Source organism: Cottoperca gobio, chromosome 6, assembly GCF_900634415.1.
Source record: "Cottoperca gobio chromosome 6, fCotGob3.1, whole genome shotgun sequence".
Taxonomy (NCBI): domain Eukaryota; kingdom Metazoa; phylum Chordata; class Actinopteri; order Perciformes; family Bovichtidae; genus Cottoperca; species Cottoperca gobio.
This window is the reverse complement of record NC_041360.1, coordinates 18198069-18215830: the sequence shown is the minus strand read 5'-3', so window position 1 is coordinate 18215830 and position 17762 is coordinate 18198069. Positions and strand designations below refer to the sequence as shown.

The 17762-nt window shown below is 38.2% G+C and overlaps 1 protein-coding gene across 1 annotated transcript; it reads left to right on the top strand.

Moving 5' to 3' along the window:
- Positions 1–1447: 1447 nt before the first annotated feature.
- LOC115009657 (anoctamin-9) lies at positions 1448–16498 on the top strand. The gene is given in 26 exon segments (XM_029433811.1): positions 1448–1652; positions 1844–1892; positions 2669–2743; positions 2861–2971; positions 3065–3201; positions 3312–3361; positions 3452–3510; positions 4345–4424; positions 5776–5910; positions 5998–6091; positions 6172–6232; positions 7475–7557; positions 7659–7763; positions 8095–8259; positions 8336–8372; positions 11990–12015; positions 12017–12102; positions 12351–12408; positions 12528–12625; positions 12712–12908; positions 13009–13161; positions 13256–13403; positions 13488–13610; positions 13975–14068; positions 14518–14630; positions 15665–16498. Coding segments are annotated over 25 exon segments (2346 nt in total). The 5' UTR covers positions 1448–1652; positions 1844–1871; the 3' UTR covers positions 15702–16498.
- Positions 16499–17762: the final 1264 nt, after the last annotated feature.

Below are 17762 nucleotides of genomic sequence, written 5' to 3'. Positions count from 1 at the left end.
TAAAATACACACAAGCACACCATAAGCTCACAAATCAAGTAGGCTCACTTCATATAGAAGATTCATACTGTTTCAGTATAATTTAAAGCAGATAAAGATTTAAATACATATATTTTAGAAATATGGAAATAAACAGCTACATTCAAACAGCAAGAAACCAATGTAAAATATCTACCATACTACTAATAGTATAGCCTAAAAACAACTACAGCTCAAATAAAGAAGTGGAGTGAAATGGATTGAAATATATTGTATACAATGAAAATTCTTAAGTAAGTACAAGTTACAACTCAGATACTTTCCAACACTAAAAACTCACAGTTACAGTGTGTAAATCATGTGTTTTTGTCATGGATTATTAACCTGCATTATTGTTTTGTGACTTTTGTTTTGATAGTTACACTGACTTTGCTTGATATATATTTAGTTTGTTGGTTACTCAAGTAGGCCTAATAACCCATTTTGCTGTGAAAGATAATCAGTGGTATAATGTAACAAAGTACATTTACTCAAGTACTAAACTTAAGTACAATTTTGAGGAACTTGAGATAGATAGATAGATAGATAGATAGATAGATAGATAGATAGATAGATAGATAGATAGATAGATAGATAGATAGATAGATAGATAGATAGATAGATAGATAGGTAGGTAGGTAGGTAGATATATAGACAGACAGACAGACAGACAGACAGACAGACAGACAGACAGGTAGGTAGATATATAGACAGACAGACAGACAGACAGACAGACAGACAGGTAGATAGATAGATAGATAGATAGATAGATAGATAGATAGATAGATAGATAGATAGATAGATAGATAGATAGATAGATAGATAGATACTTGCACTTTATTATTTACATTTTATGCTATTTTATTTTTCTACTCCACTACATTTCAGATTAAAATATTTTACTTCTTACTCCAATACAGCCTTAGTTACTAGTTAATGTCAGATTCCCACTATTAACACAACATATATATAGTACTAGTAGGTAAAATTAGCCCCACAGTTACCAGCTTCAACAATGTGACATTCAGCATAATGAGTACTTTTATTTGTGTTACTTTACGTAAGCCCTATATTGTTGCTATTACTGTTGTACTTCTACTCAAGTAACATTTTGAATGCAGGACTTCACTTGTAACAGAGTATTTATACACTGCTGTATTGGTACTTATACTTCAGTTAAACATCTGAGTTCTCCTTCCACCTCTTATGGTAATGGGTCTACTCAGCCTCCATGATGGACCTCGAGATGCTTTGAATGTGTAATTTAATGACTCAAAGTGATGATGTCATTTTAACAAATGTCACGGTCAGTGCTGACTGGTGTGTGTAGGAAGATTCAGCTACAGGCAGTGATTTATAGGCTGTTAAAGTCGCTGCTTCCACCTAGTGGTGGTTATATGTTATTTTGCATCAGTGAGGAGCAGGCAACACAAATATGTCATACCATCGCACCTGACAAACCACATCGAGTTTTCCTCTGTTTGTCTGTAGCAACTGGAACATAGAGTAGACCCTGTCTGTCTATGTGTGTGTTTGCGTGTGTGTGTGTGTGTGTGTTTGTTGAAAGCATCGGTGAACCTGAGGGTGAAAAAAGGTGCAGGCGATATATATAAATGCAGTGACATCAGCAACAGGTAGAGTCGCTTTTACATTCCTTAGCTAGTAATACAGCCACACGTTTGTTCATAGAGGAAGTACGGAACTTGCCTTTGCCCTGTTCAAGAGCACTCATGTCATTTTATAGTTTATAGCATATCGGTGAGCTCACAGAAAGCCTCGGGGATCATTGAATGGTGACTGAAGCTTTTTTTTTTTATCCGGGAAGTCGCATCTGCATTTAGAGCCTACTCATCATGCGCGGCCACAGGAGGCAGGTAGGTGATTTTTTTTTATTCTCACACAGAGATTATATCGATACGTAATCGAGCAGCTCCTACTTTAAGATTCATGTTGAACATAGTATGCCTGCTGTTTTTCTAACACGACTGCCAATCCTGCACTTGTCAGACTAAATAGCTCCAACAGAGGCTCATTCCAGTGCTGTACAAGGTCCACTTTAAAACATAGTAATGTTATAATCTGAATTAGGATTGATATCTGTACGTGTTCACACTGGTGTCATACTGATCAGATAGTATATCTAGGTCTGCCACACCTTCTGTGTGCTGGCCTACATGTATCAGTGTGTGGACTGTCCTGTAAATGAATTGCATGGATAGGCATGAAGGTGATACTATGTCAACATGCAATGCCGTTTGTTCACTTAGGTTAGTTCAATCCTCTTCTCTGACTGTCACTCCACTGATGAGTCAGGATCACCACAGTGGCATTCACTGACACATTCCCATGTCATAGTTAAACAGGATTCTTTTGTATATGATGACCTTTTGGCAGATTTTCACACGCTTATTAATAAACACTGTGTGGAATAATAAAAACCCAATCATCTCTAATAAAGGATTATTTGATCTCATCTTATCTTTATTTATCACCTTGAACTTGGAGAAAATGGGATGGACACTAATTAATCGATAATGATAATAATCGTTAGTTGCGGCCGTATCACTCACGCCTTTTATGATGAGTGGAATTTAACATAATTGTGTTGATGACTTCTCCTTGTATTGTTTTTCAATATTTTGTTGTATAGCCCAGTATTGAACTCCTGGAATTAATGGGAGTGGTAAAAGAGAATGGCAATGAGCAGTCACAACTCCCTCCTGTGGTAAGAATTTCCATTGTGTTCACTTTAACAACATGCAAACTCGTCCTGGCCATCTTAATTCACAGATTAAGATCGATCTAATGTCTGAATGTCTGACATATGATTTTGGTCACTCAGCACACGCCTCTGTCATATGACTACATCCTGGTTGCCAAAGCAAATAATGAGCAGGAGAAGAAGCAAAATGAATACATTGAAGAATTGAAGAAAAAGAAATTAAAAGTCACCGTAAGTCTTTAATAATAAACAAAAAATGTGTCTATACTGTTGGAAAGGTTACACGATTCTTTCATTTATCTCATCTTTATTCATCCCCGGTAGAAAATTAGAGATGATGTTCTCGTCTTCTATGGGATCCAAGCGCCTAAAGAAATTTTTGAGAGGTACAGGTATCTGCTCAAAGTGTCTGATGCTTGTAACTGGAGCTCGGATCAGAACGTTGTTCCACTCAGCACCAGGTAAAACATGTTGCTGTACAGTCATTTTGTTTTTGGCATTTTAAACAATCTCAGATGAAGTTTTCTTGTTGCAAGTTCAGCTTTATAAGTGACACTTGTCCTTGTTTCAGGATAAGGATTGTCCACTTCATCTTGAATCACACCACTATACGTTCAGGAGGTGAGAAAGACTAATTGTATTTTCAACCTCCTCAGGTAACCGGGCGCCAAATCGTTTAATGTTATTCTTCTCACCTGTTATTCTTCCCAGAGGGATTGCGGGATCTTATGAAGATGAAGGTTTTTAAGGCAAAGTTCTGCTTGCATGAGGTAAAAATCCTAATGTACAATGTAAACCTTGTTCTTGTATCTATGATGTATCACTATTAATAGACGCGATATTGTCACTGCATCTGGCATGATAAGTGCATTATTCCCAGGTTTTGGACAGGAACAGCAGATTAAACAGATTGTATGAATAAAGAATGAAAACAGTATACTAAATCAACATGTTCTCAAGGTTAAATGAATGAAACAACTAAACCAGCATCTTTTCTCCACATGGATCCACACATGATTCACATTTGATTTACATCCTCATGCTGAAGATAGTGACACTAGTATCTACCGATAAATGTTTTCTCTTCATGTGGCTGCTAAAGTGTTTTGCTTTAATTAAAGAGGATCTAAAATTACAACGTGAAGCTTGGCAGCGGCCTTCCAAAACAATACAGCTTCCAAAAAAAATTGTTAGTTCATAGAGACGCTATGGGAGTCATAATAATGCAGTGAGTCATTCAATGCTGGGTGTATGTGGGCAAATGTGTGAATATACACTGACACATTTGCACATGTAATCATGTGAAAATGTGTTCTTCTGTTTACTTTATAACACTGTGGGAGGTGAAGACGTTCCTACCAAATTAAATGTCCAGGAAATAAAAATGTAAATCTATTTGTCGAAGTTTATTCAAAAGCAGCATTAATTATGGATGTTTTAAATGTAGTATATATACACTAGTAAAATCAGGAGATTATATTTCTACATTGTAAGCTTCAGTTTTTAGTTTGACTGTATGATGTGTTTACCAATATGTACAAAGCTGTTCTTCATGTTGGAGATTTCCTTTGATTTTTCTTTTTTTTTTGTGCTTCTGCTTTCAGAAAAAGAAACAGAGAGAGCTGAAGGAAAGCTGGGCACGATGGACAGCCTGTCTCCAAGGGCAACCCATTACTGCCGTCAGGTTTGGACTGCAATATAAAAGCCTGTTCGTTATGCAGTTTTTTTTTTTGTTTTTTTTTACAGTTGTGGTTATTGCAGCATTATTGTTTCTCATGCCATCCCTCTGTGAAGTAGGTTCAAGTATTAGAAAGATAAAAGCAAACATATCGTCCCCCGCGCATGGTGCAGGCTTTGTTTGGATTATTGTTTAAAAATCACGAACAGTAATTAATGTTGGTACAGACTGTTGTCTTTAGATTCACTTGTTTACTGACTGCAAACTGCAGAACACAATGCAAACATGCATCATGTCTCCAATTTAAAAGTAAAAAAGTAGCTGAATCTGTGTAAGCGTTGTGTCAGTACATTAGCTGAGTGATTCTAGCACAGTACTTGTTGTCCTCATCCTTTTAACTACTTTAAATACTAAAAGTAATAATGACATAATAAATGGAAAACCACAAGATCATTCATTTGGAGAGAGTACTCTTAGAACATTCAACTATGTTTCTTTATAACGCCTGTTATCCAGCTGCTGGGGACAATGTGGGGAGGCAGAAGCCCAACACACCCATATATTCTTCTTCTGCCCGGATTTGCCGCAATATTAGACTGAAATAAATCAAGCTTTGGATACATTTTTTCTGTGCATACTCCTTCTGGGGCCCAAGCAATTATGACTTGGCAGAACACCACGGCCACTCTATCAACAAATGGATTAGTATCTCTTTTGAATTTTAAGAGCAGCAGCACTTAGATAACAAAAATAGAAAACTGGCTGAAACAAGAGGAGCCTCAACAGAAGGACACATTTAACAAAATATATAAAATATATAGAATAAATCACAGGATTAAGAATCTATCTGAACTAATGATGGAAGAGGATACGAAAACAAATATTTTACAAAAATAAAAAACTATATTCTTTAAGATATTCCCTGAACCAAACCTAATTTTACTTTATTTTATTTACATTATGTTATTTCCCCTTTACTTTTTTCTTCTTAATCAATCGTAACTACTACTGTTTTTTTCTTTTTAGATGTAGGGATCGTGGGTGGGAGAGATATACAGTAGCTATTATAAAGTCGTTTTGATATAAAGTACAGTTTATAAACTATATATATGAATTTACAGTGGTTCTGTTTATGTGTTACTTGATAATTAACAGATTGTATTCACTTTGACGGTATACTTTTGGAAATGTTGGTTTAGTACCACATTGTGTTCTGAAATGTATGTCCTAAAAAGCATGACATGTACATCATATGCATGACATATTATAAACATTTTTAACAATATATACATAAGGCATATCCCCACCTCATGAGTTTGGTCATTTTTCTCTTTCTGTGTGTGTGTTCTCATGTCAGGAACTACTTTGGGGAGAAGGTGGCCTTGTACTACTTGTGGTTGGGTTGGTACACTTATCTGCTCATCCCGCCTGCTCTCATCGGGGTCATTGTCTTCCTTTATGGCCTTGCCTTCTTCAACAGCTCACCCCTCATGTAAGTTTCTCCATAACGCCACAGTGTCTGTGACATAACAGAGCTTTTTTTTACGCTGTAACAAATTAATTGCTTATTGTGTTGCAGAAAGGAGGTTTGTGAGGCTGACACAGTCATGTGTCCCCTTTGTGACAAGAGATGCAAAGTGTGGCAGCTCTCCGACACCTGCACGTACGCTAAGGTACATCAGTGCATGTACAGTAGACAGCTGAACGGTGTATTTGTCTGTTTGTGCTCACAGCTGGTCTCGTCTGCCTACAGGTGAGCCTGCTGTTTGATAATAATGGCACAGTGCTCTTTGCAATGTTCATGGCAGTGTGGGGTGAGTTTTGTGTGTCTATATGACATAATTATTATTGTGATGATAGAAATAGTCATGTATTTTTTAATTTGCAGATCCCTGTTTAAGATATATTAGTGTGACTTATCACAATCATTCTTCCTGCAGTTGCAATTTTGCTTCATATCCATTAAAGCCCACGCAATATGCTAATTTAATCAAATAATTTAAAACAGAACTCTTCTCCAATTCTATTGTTTATTTGCCATTTTTGGCTTTACAGGACTACTTGTTCAAACAAGTCTGCGTCAAATGTATTTTATGCAACTGCCTGGATGTTTTATGATCACTGAGATATGCACTGCCAACAAGATGCCACATCACCGAGAGAACCTACTCGTCCTGGCTTCTCGCATCTTAATCAACCCAGGCCATCTGGCCGTGGGGGTGGTCAAGCAGTCATCTATAAGAACATATAAATGCTCTTTCACTGTCTTATTCAGCTTTTCTGCTTTTAGTACCTCTGTGTTTTTGTGGATCTTTTTATATTTACAGTCTGTTGTCAGACCTCTTCTCACTCAATTCATACCTGTTGTAGAAAATAAGGATTCAGGCAAAATGGTAGTGGAATTATTTATTTGAGTGACATTTATTAGCAAAACTGTGGGAAGAGTACAGTTAACTAGAACAGCCACTGCAGTCTTCAAAAAGTAATTACATGAGTATATGAGAGGAATTGTGTAAGTGAGGAGTGAGATACAGAAATAGAATAAATGCATCAAGGACAGAAAGACGTTGATGTTGCTGGAAAAATTGTGCCCGGCTGAATGAAAGTCCCAGTACAATACTGCATTAAAAAAACGTGTTCAAAACAATAAGTAATACACTAGAATTTTGCATCACTGTCTAAAAAAACCAAAGTACTGGACAAATGATGCAATTTACCATCAAAGTAGCAGTTTACAGTAAGACCGCAGAAGTCGGGATCAGTTCCTGAATTTTCTGCTGCTTTCTAGTTTTTGTGACAAAGCTCTGTGTCTGATGCTATAACCAAAAGCAAATATGTATATGGCAAAATGATCAGATGTTAAACCTTAAATGGGTGCATGTCGATATTTTCATGCATTCACAGAGAGATGAATGCAAAACGGCTACCAAATATCTCGAAAGTGGCAAAAGGTACAACCACCACAGCGGATCTGTGTTTTCAAAAACTCACTGTTCAGATCTCATGTCGTTGTTCCAGTCGGCTTAATGAACTCATACAATTCTTCATCTTCACAGCAACACTTTTTTTGGAGTTCTGGAAGAGACATCGGGCTTCCTATGTGTGTGAATGGAAAGTGTCTGATTGGTGTGAGGAGGAGGTATGATCAGTTTTAAAAGTTACATCCCATTTCAGTAATACCTGGTCAGTGCTTATTTGAATTTATGACTGTATGTATTTTTCTATTATATTTAACTGTAGGAGGAACTGATCCTGGAGATTGTGAACGACCCCAACTGTGAACCAAAAGAATATAAGCACTCCTATCTGCGCAGTACTCTGGTTTTGATCTGTGTCACAGCTATGGTGGGTGACTTGTCCTTAGAGCTCAGGCTAAAATAAGGATCAGGTTGAAGTTGGATAGGGTTCAGGTTTTGGTGTTAGGCGTAGATTTTCCCGGGAATGTCGTTACAGACACCCACTTTGTAATACGGCAAATATATAAATATTGCAATACTTTCATCTGGAGGCCATAGGCTCAATCATCATTGTGTTACCTTCTTCGGCGATAGATGACTTAACATACATTTATTCAAATGAATGTCTTCGAGATTGCTCAACATTAGTTGAGGGGATTTGTTTTTAGACGCCCTCTCAAGTATAGGGATACAAATGAGTGTTTTTTGTGTTTCCACAGATATTGGTGATCATTGGCCTGACACATGCCTTGGTGGTATTCAGGGTGATCGCAGCTGTGATCTTGGCTGACGGATCATGGGAGTTCCTGAGAAACCACTCCAACAGCGGCGCAATGATGTTGGGGGCCGTCCTCCATTACCTCATCATCACTGTTATGACACGGGTACGCAGGTCTCCCTAATGTGCATCTCTGTCTCCTGTTAGTGGTATTCTGTGTGACTTTGTCTTCGTCTTTGCAGATCAACAGGATTGTTGCCATGAAGCTCTGTGAAATAGGTACGTTTACTGTAGCAATTGTAATCATTTTTAATTTTTAAAGATTTTAAAGAGACACTGGTACACTGACCATGACAATGATGTGTTTCAGGATTAGAAAATGAGCAGTTATTTGAATAGTCAATAACAGGTTTGCACTTGGCAGTGTGGTTGGCAGTGAGAAAAGGCAAACAGATTCACGGGGGCTGAAGCAGGAAGGCAGGTAATCAGGCAGGAAGCAGGTCAGGCACACAGATAACAGACAGGTAACAAGTAGAACACTACATTGATGATGTGTCCCAAATCCAATGCTCAACCCCTTTCTGCACACTTTCTCCCAATTTCCTTGGGAAAAAACATTATAAAAAAACTTCCAAGGACAACTTTACGTATGTAGCAAGTACAGTGGCTTTATCATGTTCATGAGCAAACAACAGCTCTAAGGCCGGACATTGTAACTGTACCATATGTTGTAAAGATGTGTGATAGGTCAGGGCAACTGAGCGAAGGTGAGGCCTGACAGGAAGTAAATTGCTTCAGAACATACATTACGCAAGGAAAGGAAAGAGAGAGAGATAGAGAGTCTGAGGGTGAAGAGGTAGAAGAGGAAGATAATCATGAAGACATGGGCTGTTATTAGGGTCATATAGAGCAAAGTCAGAACCCCCAAAGACAAATTTAGACAAATCTGAAGGTTCGCAAAATGAACAAAATGGGGTAAAACTTCTTATTTTAAAGTGAAAGACCAGAGTTTTAGCTCCTTATGCCTAAAAAACTATCCAATCTAAACAATCTTCAGCATGAGGATTTAAACAATTGCTCTTTGCAACTAGCAACGCAGTGAATCTGAGCTCCTCTACATTTCATTTGTTTGGGGTGCATGATATATTTTTGCCTTGGACCTTTTAGTGACTTAATAGACTTTTATCAGAACAGATATTATGAGAAGCACAGGTGGAATTCAACATCAATTTATGATTGCTCGGTCCATTGGAAGTGTCCCATGTCAGTGAGGCAGCATGCCCGATATCAGGGACCTGGAACTGTCACACCTTATTAAAATGCAGCCATCATGAGGTTATTAATTACACCTGTGCTTTACCTGTTGTGACATGTCAATTGTCTTTGTTAAAACGGTCTTTCTGTCCGTTCGGTAGCACAGGGAGCAGTAATGTTCAGATCTGATGTATTATTTACAGTTTCTAAAAGCTGCCTTTAGAAATAGAATATTAAAAAGAACAATAACTTTAGATTTGAACGATGATTTAATAATACCATGTGCATTAACATACAATTATTTAGATGAATAAAGTGTATATGAAGGGTAATTATATAATAGATGTAAAATTCTAATTCTATTCTCAAGTGTGTGAGATTGCCATCCATTGTAGTCGAGGACCTGGCTTAGACATGTATGCACATAATTTAGGAGAGGATAACTCAACTGTTATAGACTAATATGACCCCAAGGAACAACTTGGGATGTGTGCCAAACCACACCCTTTTTAAAATGACCACGCCTCTTTTTCATCGGAAGTGCTCCTTCCGACATAGCTGTGCTATGCTACAAGATCCGGCGAGAGTGAGAGAACGATTTATCAAATGTCAAAGGACATGGACCCATGGACCTTGATGTGATATCACCGAACCAAAATGTTCCAGTGGTATCAAAGAACTTTTGGTCGTCTTCCATCAGCAAAATAGCTTTCCAGGCATTGTATGTTGAATGGCTCACCACCAATTAAACAAGGCATCAAACCTCTATACCTTGGTATATCACCACAGGCATGGATTGTATCAGCTGGCTGTGCTTCTCCATTCCCTCAGCTCAACTGCACACATGAGGAAGCTGATGGTAGGATGATGTTCCATGTGCAGGACATTCTAAGTCACCGGACAGGACCTACATCACTGACGCTGTCATCAGGTGACACAGATGTCTTTGTGTGCCTGTTATACCACATCACAGTCAATTGGAGAGATCTTGGCCTCCAAGAGCTCTGGCTCATTCGCAACTCAGGAGTGAAAAGATCAATATTACCACCATTACCACTTATCTGCATAGAGCAGGAAGACGAGCTCACAAAGTGTCTCCCAGCACTCCATACGCTGACTGGGTGCGATACAACCAGCAAGATATTGACTAAACTTGCAGCCCTGAATGCTGTCCGCAAACCAGGAAATTTCTCTCTGATCCTGCATTTCGACTGTCCTAAGCTAACAGAAACCGCAATGCAGATGGCAGAAACATTCTTTCTTTCTGTCAAGTGTCTCAAACCATCTACAGACCTGGATACGTTTGACGACCTTCGTATTGCTGCATTTGATAGCAGTGGCCTCAAGATGGACTTTGAGAGAACCACTTGCACATCAACTAATGCAAGGACACATATCCATAGAAGCTATTACCAACAGCAGCTGTGGGTCCAAGCCCCATTTAGAGACGCCACCTTGATTCTGAATGCCGAGTCTTATGGTTTTGTAAGAAGGGGCAGCTTATTAGTCCTTGAGATTGTGATCTCAAAAGCCGAAGGCCTGCCAGATCCCTGTACATGCAAGTGTGCGCGCAAGAACGGGTGTCCCTGCTGGGTAGCTGGGATCCATTGCTGCAAGTACTGCAAATGCAAGGGAGGTAATTGTTGTAAAAACCCTATCACTGATTGAAAACTGCTCATCATCCTCATACCTGGACTCTGTTGTGTTACTCTTCATGTTCCTGACCTTTCTTTAGATGACACATAAACTGTAATAATGTGGTGTTAAAAGTTGTATTGCTGGCCGTTGGGCAATTTCCCTGCTGATCTTTGAAACATTTAAGCTCTCTAGATACACTGCTGGCTACTAGCCCCTTTCGGGACTGTAGGTATATGGCCGCCCTCCATATCTTCATCTAACCCTAATCCTATAGATACGGAGGGCGGCCATATACCTACAGTCCCGAAAGGGGCTATGCTGGCTACTAAAGTAATACGTTTTGTTTTGTATTTTTCACTTTAAGTTAACATTCCATTGATGATTGTATGATTGAAAATACAATTACTTTATATTAATCAAATGCTGGCTTTCTTTCTTTAAAAAAATCCCTTGTATTGTTAAAATTCCAAATTGTCCGTTCAACTCTAGTGGATGACACAAATGTTCTAACTTTACTCTAAGCCCGGAAAGTTTAAGATAATAAATATATATGGCAATTCCTGTATGTAGGTCGTTGTATGGTAATAAGATGACCTAACGGTCTTTAGCCATTTTCTCTTAAAATATCAAATTATAAATTTGACACTCTTCTATTACACCCCCTAAATATGTCATGGCTATTCTGAACATTTTGAGCACCTTAGAAAATCTGTAGCTCCTACGGTTTAGAAGATACAGCTATGTCTGAAGCAGCACTTCCGAAGGAGGCGCGGTCATTTTAAAAAGAGGCGTGGTCATTTAAAAAAGGGTGTGGTCATTTTCGGGCTGTTCGCCCTGTATAGTGAATTTGGCACACATCCCAAGTTGTTCCTTGGGGTCATATTAGTCTATAACAGTTGAGTTATCCTCTCCTAAATGATGTGCATATATGTCTAAGCCAGGTCCTAGACTATTGACAAAATATTGAACTGCATGAAAACTGACATGAAGTTTGTCTTTTCCAGAGGAAACCAGATCATTTGCTACCACAGGAGAAGAGTTTCACCATCAAGATGTTTACCTTCCAGTTCTTCACCTATTTCTCCTCCCTCTTCTACGTGGCCTTTTTTCTTGGCAGGTAAGAACTAGTGGATTCTGTTAGGTCTGGCCGATGATTCGATATTCACAATTTGCAACTTTTTGCATATATTGTACATCAAACAATATGCTTATTGATATAATGTCAAACATGTCACTTCAAACTCCAATCCAAACCCAAAAAACACATTGATATAACCTAAAGAACCCAAAAATAATGTTCAAATGAAAGAAAATCATTGTCCTAACCTGACTAATAATGACATGTTTTTGTAACACACATGACAGGATAAATGGCCATCCTGGTGGTTATGTACGTATTTCAGGAAAATGGAGGCTAGAGGAGGTGAGTGACACAAATATGTATCCCATTTATAAAGACTAAATGCCAATTTTTAAGTAAGAATTGCTCTTACATTTACATCACATTTTAATTTTCCTATCATGTTACTCTCCCCTGTGCAGTGTCATCCCAGTGGATGTCTAACGGATCTGTTCATCCAAATGGCCATTATAATGGTACTTAAGCAAACCATCAGCAATGTCTTTGAGTTCACCGGCCCGTAAGTATAAATCAGATTGGTTATTATATACTGTATAGAACTGTATAATCCACTTTTCTCAACAAGCTGTCTCTTGTTTGCATCAGCTGGTTCTGCAGGTGGTTGAAGAGACGACAGACCAAGAAGCTGCAGAGGAAGTGTGCCCACTGCTACCTGAAAGATGATTCAGAGGCCAGACATGGAGCTGAGCTGTGTGATAACTGCAAACTTCGAGACTGGCTCAGCAACTACCGTCTCAATGATGTTGACTCCTTCAGCCTGTTCCATGAGTTCCTGGAGATGGGTATGTACTCCACTGAATGTTTCTAACAACAAAAACAGTAGATACTAGACAAATACTGACTGATTTTGGTAAATAATATTTTTCTTTGCTCTCTGCGTAGTGATCCAGTTCAGCTTTACCACCATATTTGTGGCCGCATTTCCTCTTGCTCCTCTGCTAGCCCTCATTAATAATATCATTGAGATACGCCTGGATGCCATTAAAATGGTAACTCTGGAGCGCAGACTGGTTCCCAAGAAAACCAACGATATTGGTGAGCATCACTTTTGAACGAAAAATGTAAATGTTGTTTCCCTGTTTTATACTGTAAATGAAATTCTCCTCACATCAACGTGTCCTTCCCTCAGGTGTGTGGATAGACGTGTTGGAGGCTATTGGTGTCCTAGCTGTCATTGCAAACGGGCTGGTCATTGGCGTTTCTTCAGACTTCATCCCTCGATTGGTTTACCGTTACCGCTATGGCCCATGTGCCAACGGCACAGAAACAGATATTGAGTGAGAATTCTTCTAGAAAATGTTTATTTTCTCTCATGTCGTCTGCAATACTTGCTCTAAATACTTCCTTCTGTTTTTTTCAAGCTGCATGGTGGGATACATCAACAACACTCTGTCCATTGCACGAATAGATGACCAGAGCTTAAGCAACGAGTTGTTAGTCAGTCAGATGATCACGCCTAGTGGCTTGAATGTGTCTTCCTGCAGGTTTGTTCTCCTTTAATCTTTTTATTTGTCTTTACAGCTGAATACTTGTTCAGGCATTTAGGCAATGAGAAACCAAAGTCCAATCATATGATTTGAGTAACAACAGAGTGGAAAGCACTGATCCTACTCACCACCAGCGTTAATAAGTGCAAAGTGTTCGCAGTACACTTATATGTCTTGGTAGTGTTGCATTTTTACTGTTACTGTAAGGACTGTCTAATCTCAGGTAATACAAGTCGTTCTTCTGAAAAGTTACCATCACTGCAGGCTGGTATCCACAATCATCCACTGTGGGGTTTATAACAATATAAATAAAACTCATAAGGGAAATAATGTCTGCATTCTGGTCTGCTTCCCTTCACAGGTATAAAGACTACAGGAACATTGAGGACTACAGTCTTACCCCACAGTTCTGGCTCATTTTAGCTGTGCGCTTTGCTTTTGTCATCCTGTTTGAGGTAAGCCTCAACTGCAAACAAACAAAACAAACACTAACCACTTCTTATTACATTGATTTCTTTGAGCAGTTTTTTTGTGCTGTAGTAGCAACACACATAGTCCTCCCAGCTCACTGTTTCAAAGCATTGATCCAGGACAGGGCAGACAAAGTGGGGCCCGGGCAGAGTAAGAAATAAATGGAGAGGCAGAGAGAGTGGCACACAGACAAAAGGCAAAAGGCATTTAAATTAAGAGAACTTTGGATCCTTGTACCATCTAGCATCTTAGGAATACAATACCATAGGTGTTTGTTTCCACCATTAAGTTTCAGTTTTGGTCCTCCAATGGAAAAAGGTTTGGCCATGAGCTAGGCTAGAACAAAAATCAGTGAGTGTTATCTTTGATGAAACCACATTTTCACAGAGCATAAAGGAGGTTACATTCCTGATAATGTATTCTCTACTTGCAGCACGTTGTCGTCATATGCAAATTTATTGCAGCATGGTTTGTGCCGAGCGCTCCCATGCAGGTCAAGAATGATAGACTCTTTGATAAACTCAACAGACTAAAAGAGGAACTCAGGTGAGTCTCAAGTAATGTTGGTTACACTGTTATGGCAGCTGGTTGCCAACAAAAGTTAAATCTTGCATATATATATATATATATATATATATATATATATATATATATATATATATATATATATATATATAAAACATGTACCTTTTCTGATTTTGTTTAAATATATAAAAACTTAAGTTAACACAGTGTTTCCCAAAGTTTTTCTGTTGTGCCCTAACTACAGTCACCCATCTGATACGCTGGCTCCTTATTGGAGTTAAATACTGACCTTATTAGGTGGATCGGTATCGGCCATGATGTAACCATGATTGGCAGTTTTAAAACACAAAAGGCACAAGGCACTCCTGCTTTATTTGCGGTGATCTCCGGAACTAGAAAGATTTCTACGTATTTTGAATTTGACTGATGTTTTTGACAGTTTACCTCCTGCCCTGCCGTGGTGCCCTTGAGCAAGACACCAGGACATCCCCCTTCCCCCCCTCACTCCCATTTCTCCCCGGGCGCTGTCCTATGAGCTGCCCACTGCTCCTAGTACTAGACTCCTGGTACTAGGATGGGTTAAAAGCAGATCTTAAATCTTAAATCTATCTATCTATCTATCTAAACTGACTCAGATTAAATGAATCAGACTTTTTTCAACCTGACCTTGACATTACACCTCCCTGTATTAGCACTTGCATGTAACAGTGTGACTTCTTCAGAGTTTCTGAAATAAAAGCAAATGAATGTGCGCTAGATATTCATACAGCCAATTAATTCATGAATGAATTCTAATTTACATTGAAAAAATAAATATTCCATCCAAATTCAATAGTATTTTAATTTAACTGAACACTCATTGCCTAAATTCTGACTCATGAATACAAATTAGGAATTTGTAGTTTGTGCCTATAATTATGTGTTTATTATATATTAATACATATTATATTATATGTTTTTTAAGATGTGCTTTGCAGTGTTGTGAACACAATTAGTTGTTTGTTTGTTTTGCATAAGTGCTGCAACTCACTAACCCTTTCTTTTATTTCTCACAGTTCATTTGAAGCTCGACTGCATTCAGACCAACCTTAAAGGTTACACATTGTTACCTGAGGACATGATTGCAGTGTCGTTTTGTGCATTAAAGTGTCCAGACTATCACAGTGTTGAGTCAACTTCAAAGTCATTAATTATCTCTCTGAAGAGTTTAGACAGAGGGCCTCACTCTCTTTTATTGTTTATAGTCAAATGTTAAGTGCTGGCTATCTGGATTCTCATCTATGAAATTAACTTTGAAGAAAGACTAATTTTTCTTGGATGAAACAAGTGTACAGTAACGGATTTAACTGACGACAAGATTGTTCTTATTCTATTGTAAGAATGCACTGAAAGCTTACTGTTGGATCTCTATATTTGTGAGACGCATGTGAGTGTTTTTATTGAAAGCCTAACGATCATTTATACTGCTACTGCACATACAGTACCGATTGTGTGTTACGATGTTGCCTTATATTGTAAAAAAGCGCTGTGATAATTGTCATTACTGCAGACAGACTCTGATGGATGGTGTCTTTTGTAAACCAGACACAAGAATGTTTTGCATTATAATATTTTATATTATTGAATAAAAGAGGAAATATTTGACCTCATATAATGTCTCTTGAATTTTAAGCTTGTCCGTTAAAAGGTGTGTCATAGGTGACATTTTGAATTTGCCAAATGACATATTTAAGAGTAAAAACATTAGGGTATTTCAGTAAGAGAATTTTTCATTCTCTTACTGAAATTAAATTACTTTACGTTATTGTTGTAACTTTTTTGATGATAAATAAAAAGTTTACTAATGCGTCAGAGACAAGTTTAAACCATTAATGGAGACAGAGTTGCAGTCTTACACACTTCTCTGTGCTTCTTTCCGGGCAGTCACCCACTCAAATCTCCATAGTGACTGTGTCTGCCCCACGACCACTGAAATTAATAAAAATCTATGGTTAATAGAAGAGGAGTTATACATGAAAACCTAATTAAACACCACCGCTGTAAAAGTGCAACTAAATCGAAAAATTAAATGTGGGCTCTTAAACATCAGATCTTTATCAACGAAAGCTGGATTGGTAAATGATTTAATATCAGATAATAAGATTGATTTATTGTGTCTCACTGAAACCTGGCTGAGACATGAAGAATATGTCAGTCTAAATGAATCCACTCCACCTCGTCATATTAATACTCACATTCCTCGAGGCACTGGCCGAGGAGGTGGAGTTGCGGCCATATTTGACTCAAACCTCTTGATCAATCCTAAACCTAAACTAAACTATAACTCTTTTGAAAGCCTTGTTCTTACGCTCTCAAACCCAACATGGAAAACAATAAAGCCAATTTTATTTGTTACTGTGTACCGCCCTCCTGGTCCGTATTCTGAATTTATATCTGAATTCTCAGAATTGTTATCAAGTTTAGTGCCTTAAAACAGATAAACCTGCCTTAAGGACATAAAAACTTGGATGTCTAGCAATTTTTTGATGTTAAACACAGACAAAACTGAAGTTATTATACTTGACACTTGGACTGCCTTCTCAAAATGATGCAGAAAAACTAGTCCATGCATTTGTTACTTCAAGGCTGGATTACTGCAACTCATTGTTATCAGGTTGTCCCAAAAAGTCGCTTAAGACTCTTCAGTTGATCCAAAATGCAGCGGCACGTGTATTGACAAGAACTAGGAAACGGGATCATATTACTCCTGTATTAGCTGCTCTGCACTGGCATCTGTCAAATGTTGTATTTGTACTATGTTGTTTATCCTGTACACACGACATCTATTGCACGTCTGTCCGTCCTGGGAGAGGGATCCCTCCTCAGCTGCTCTCCCTGAGGTTTCTTCCATTGTTCCCCCTTTAATTATGAGGTTTCTTTTAGGAAGTTTATCCTTGTTCAGTGCGAGGGTCTAAGGACAGAGGGTGTCGTAACCTGTACAGTCTGTAAAGCACACTGAGACAAATGTATAATTTGTGATATTGGGCTATATAAATAAATTTGATTTGATTTGATTTGATTAATAAGGACACTTGTTGGGTTGCCTGTTTGTGAAAAAACCCCTTAACTGGTTGGACTAGTAAACCTAATTTCTGGAAAGGGCTGCTGACAATC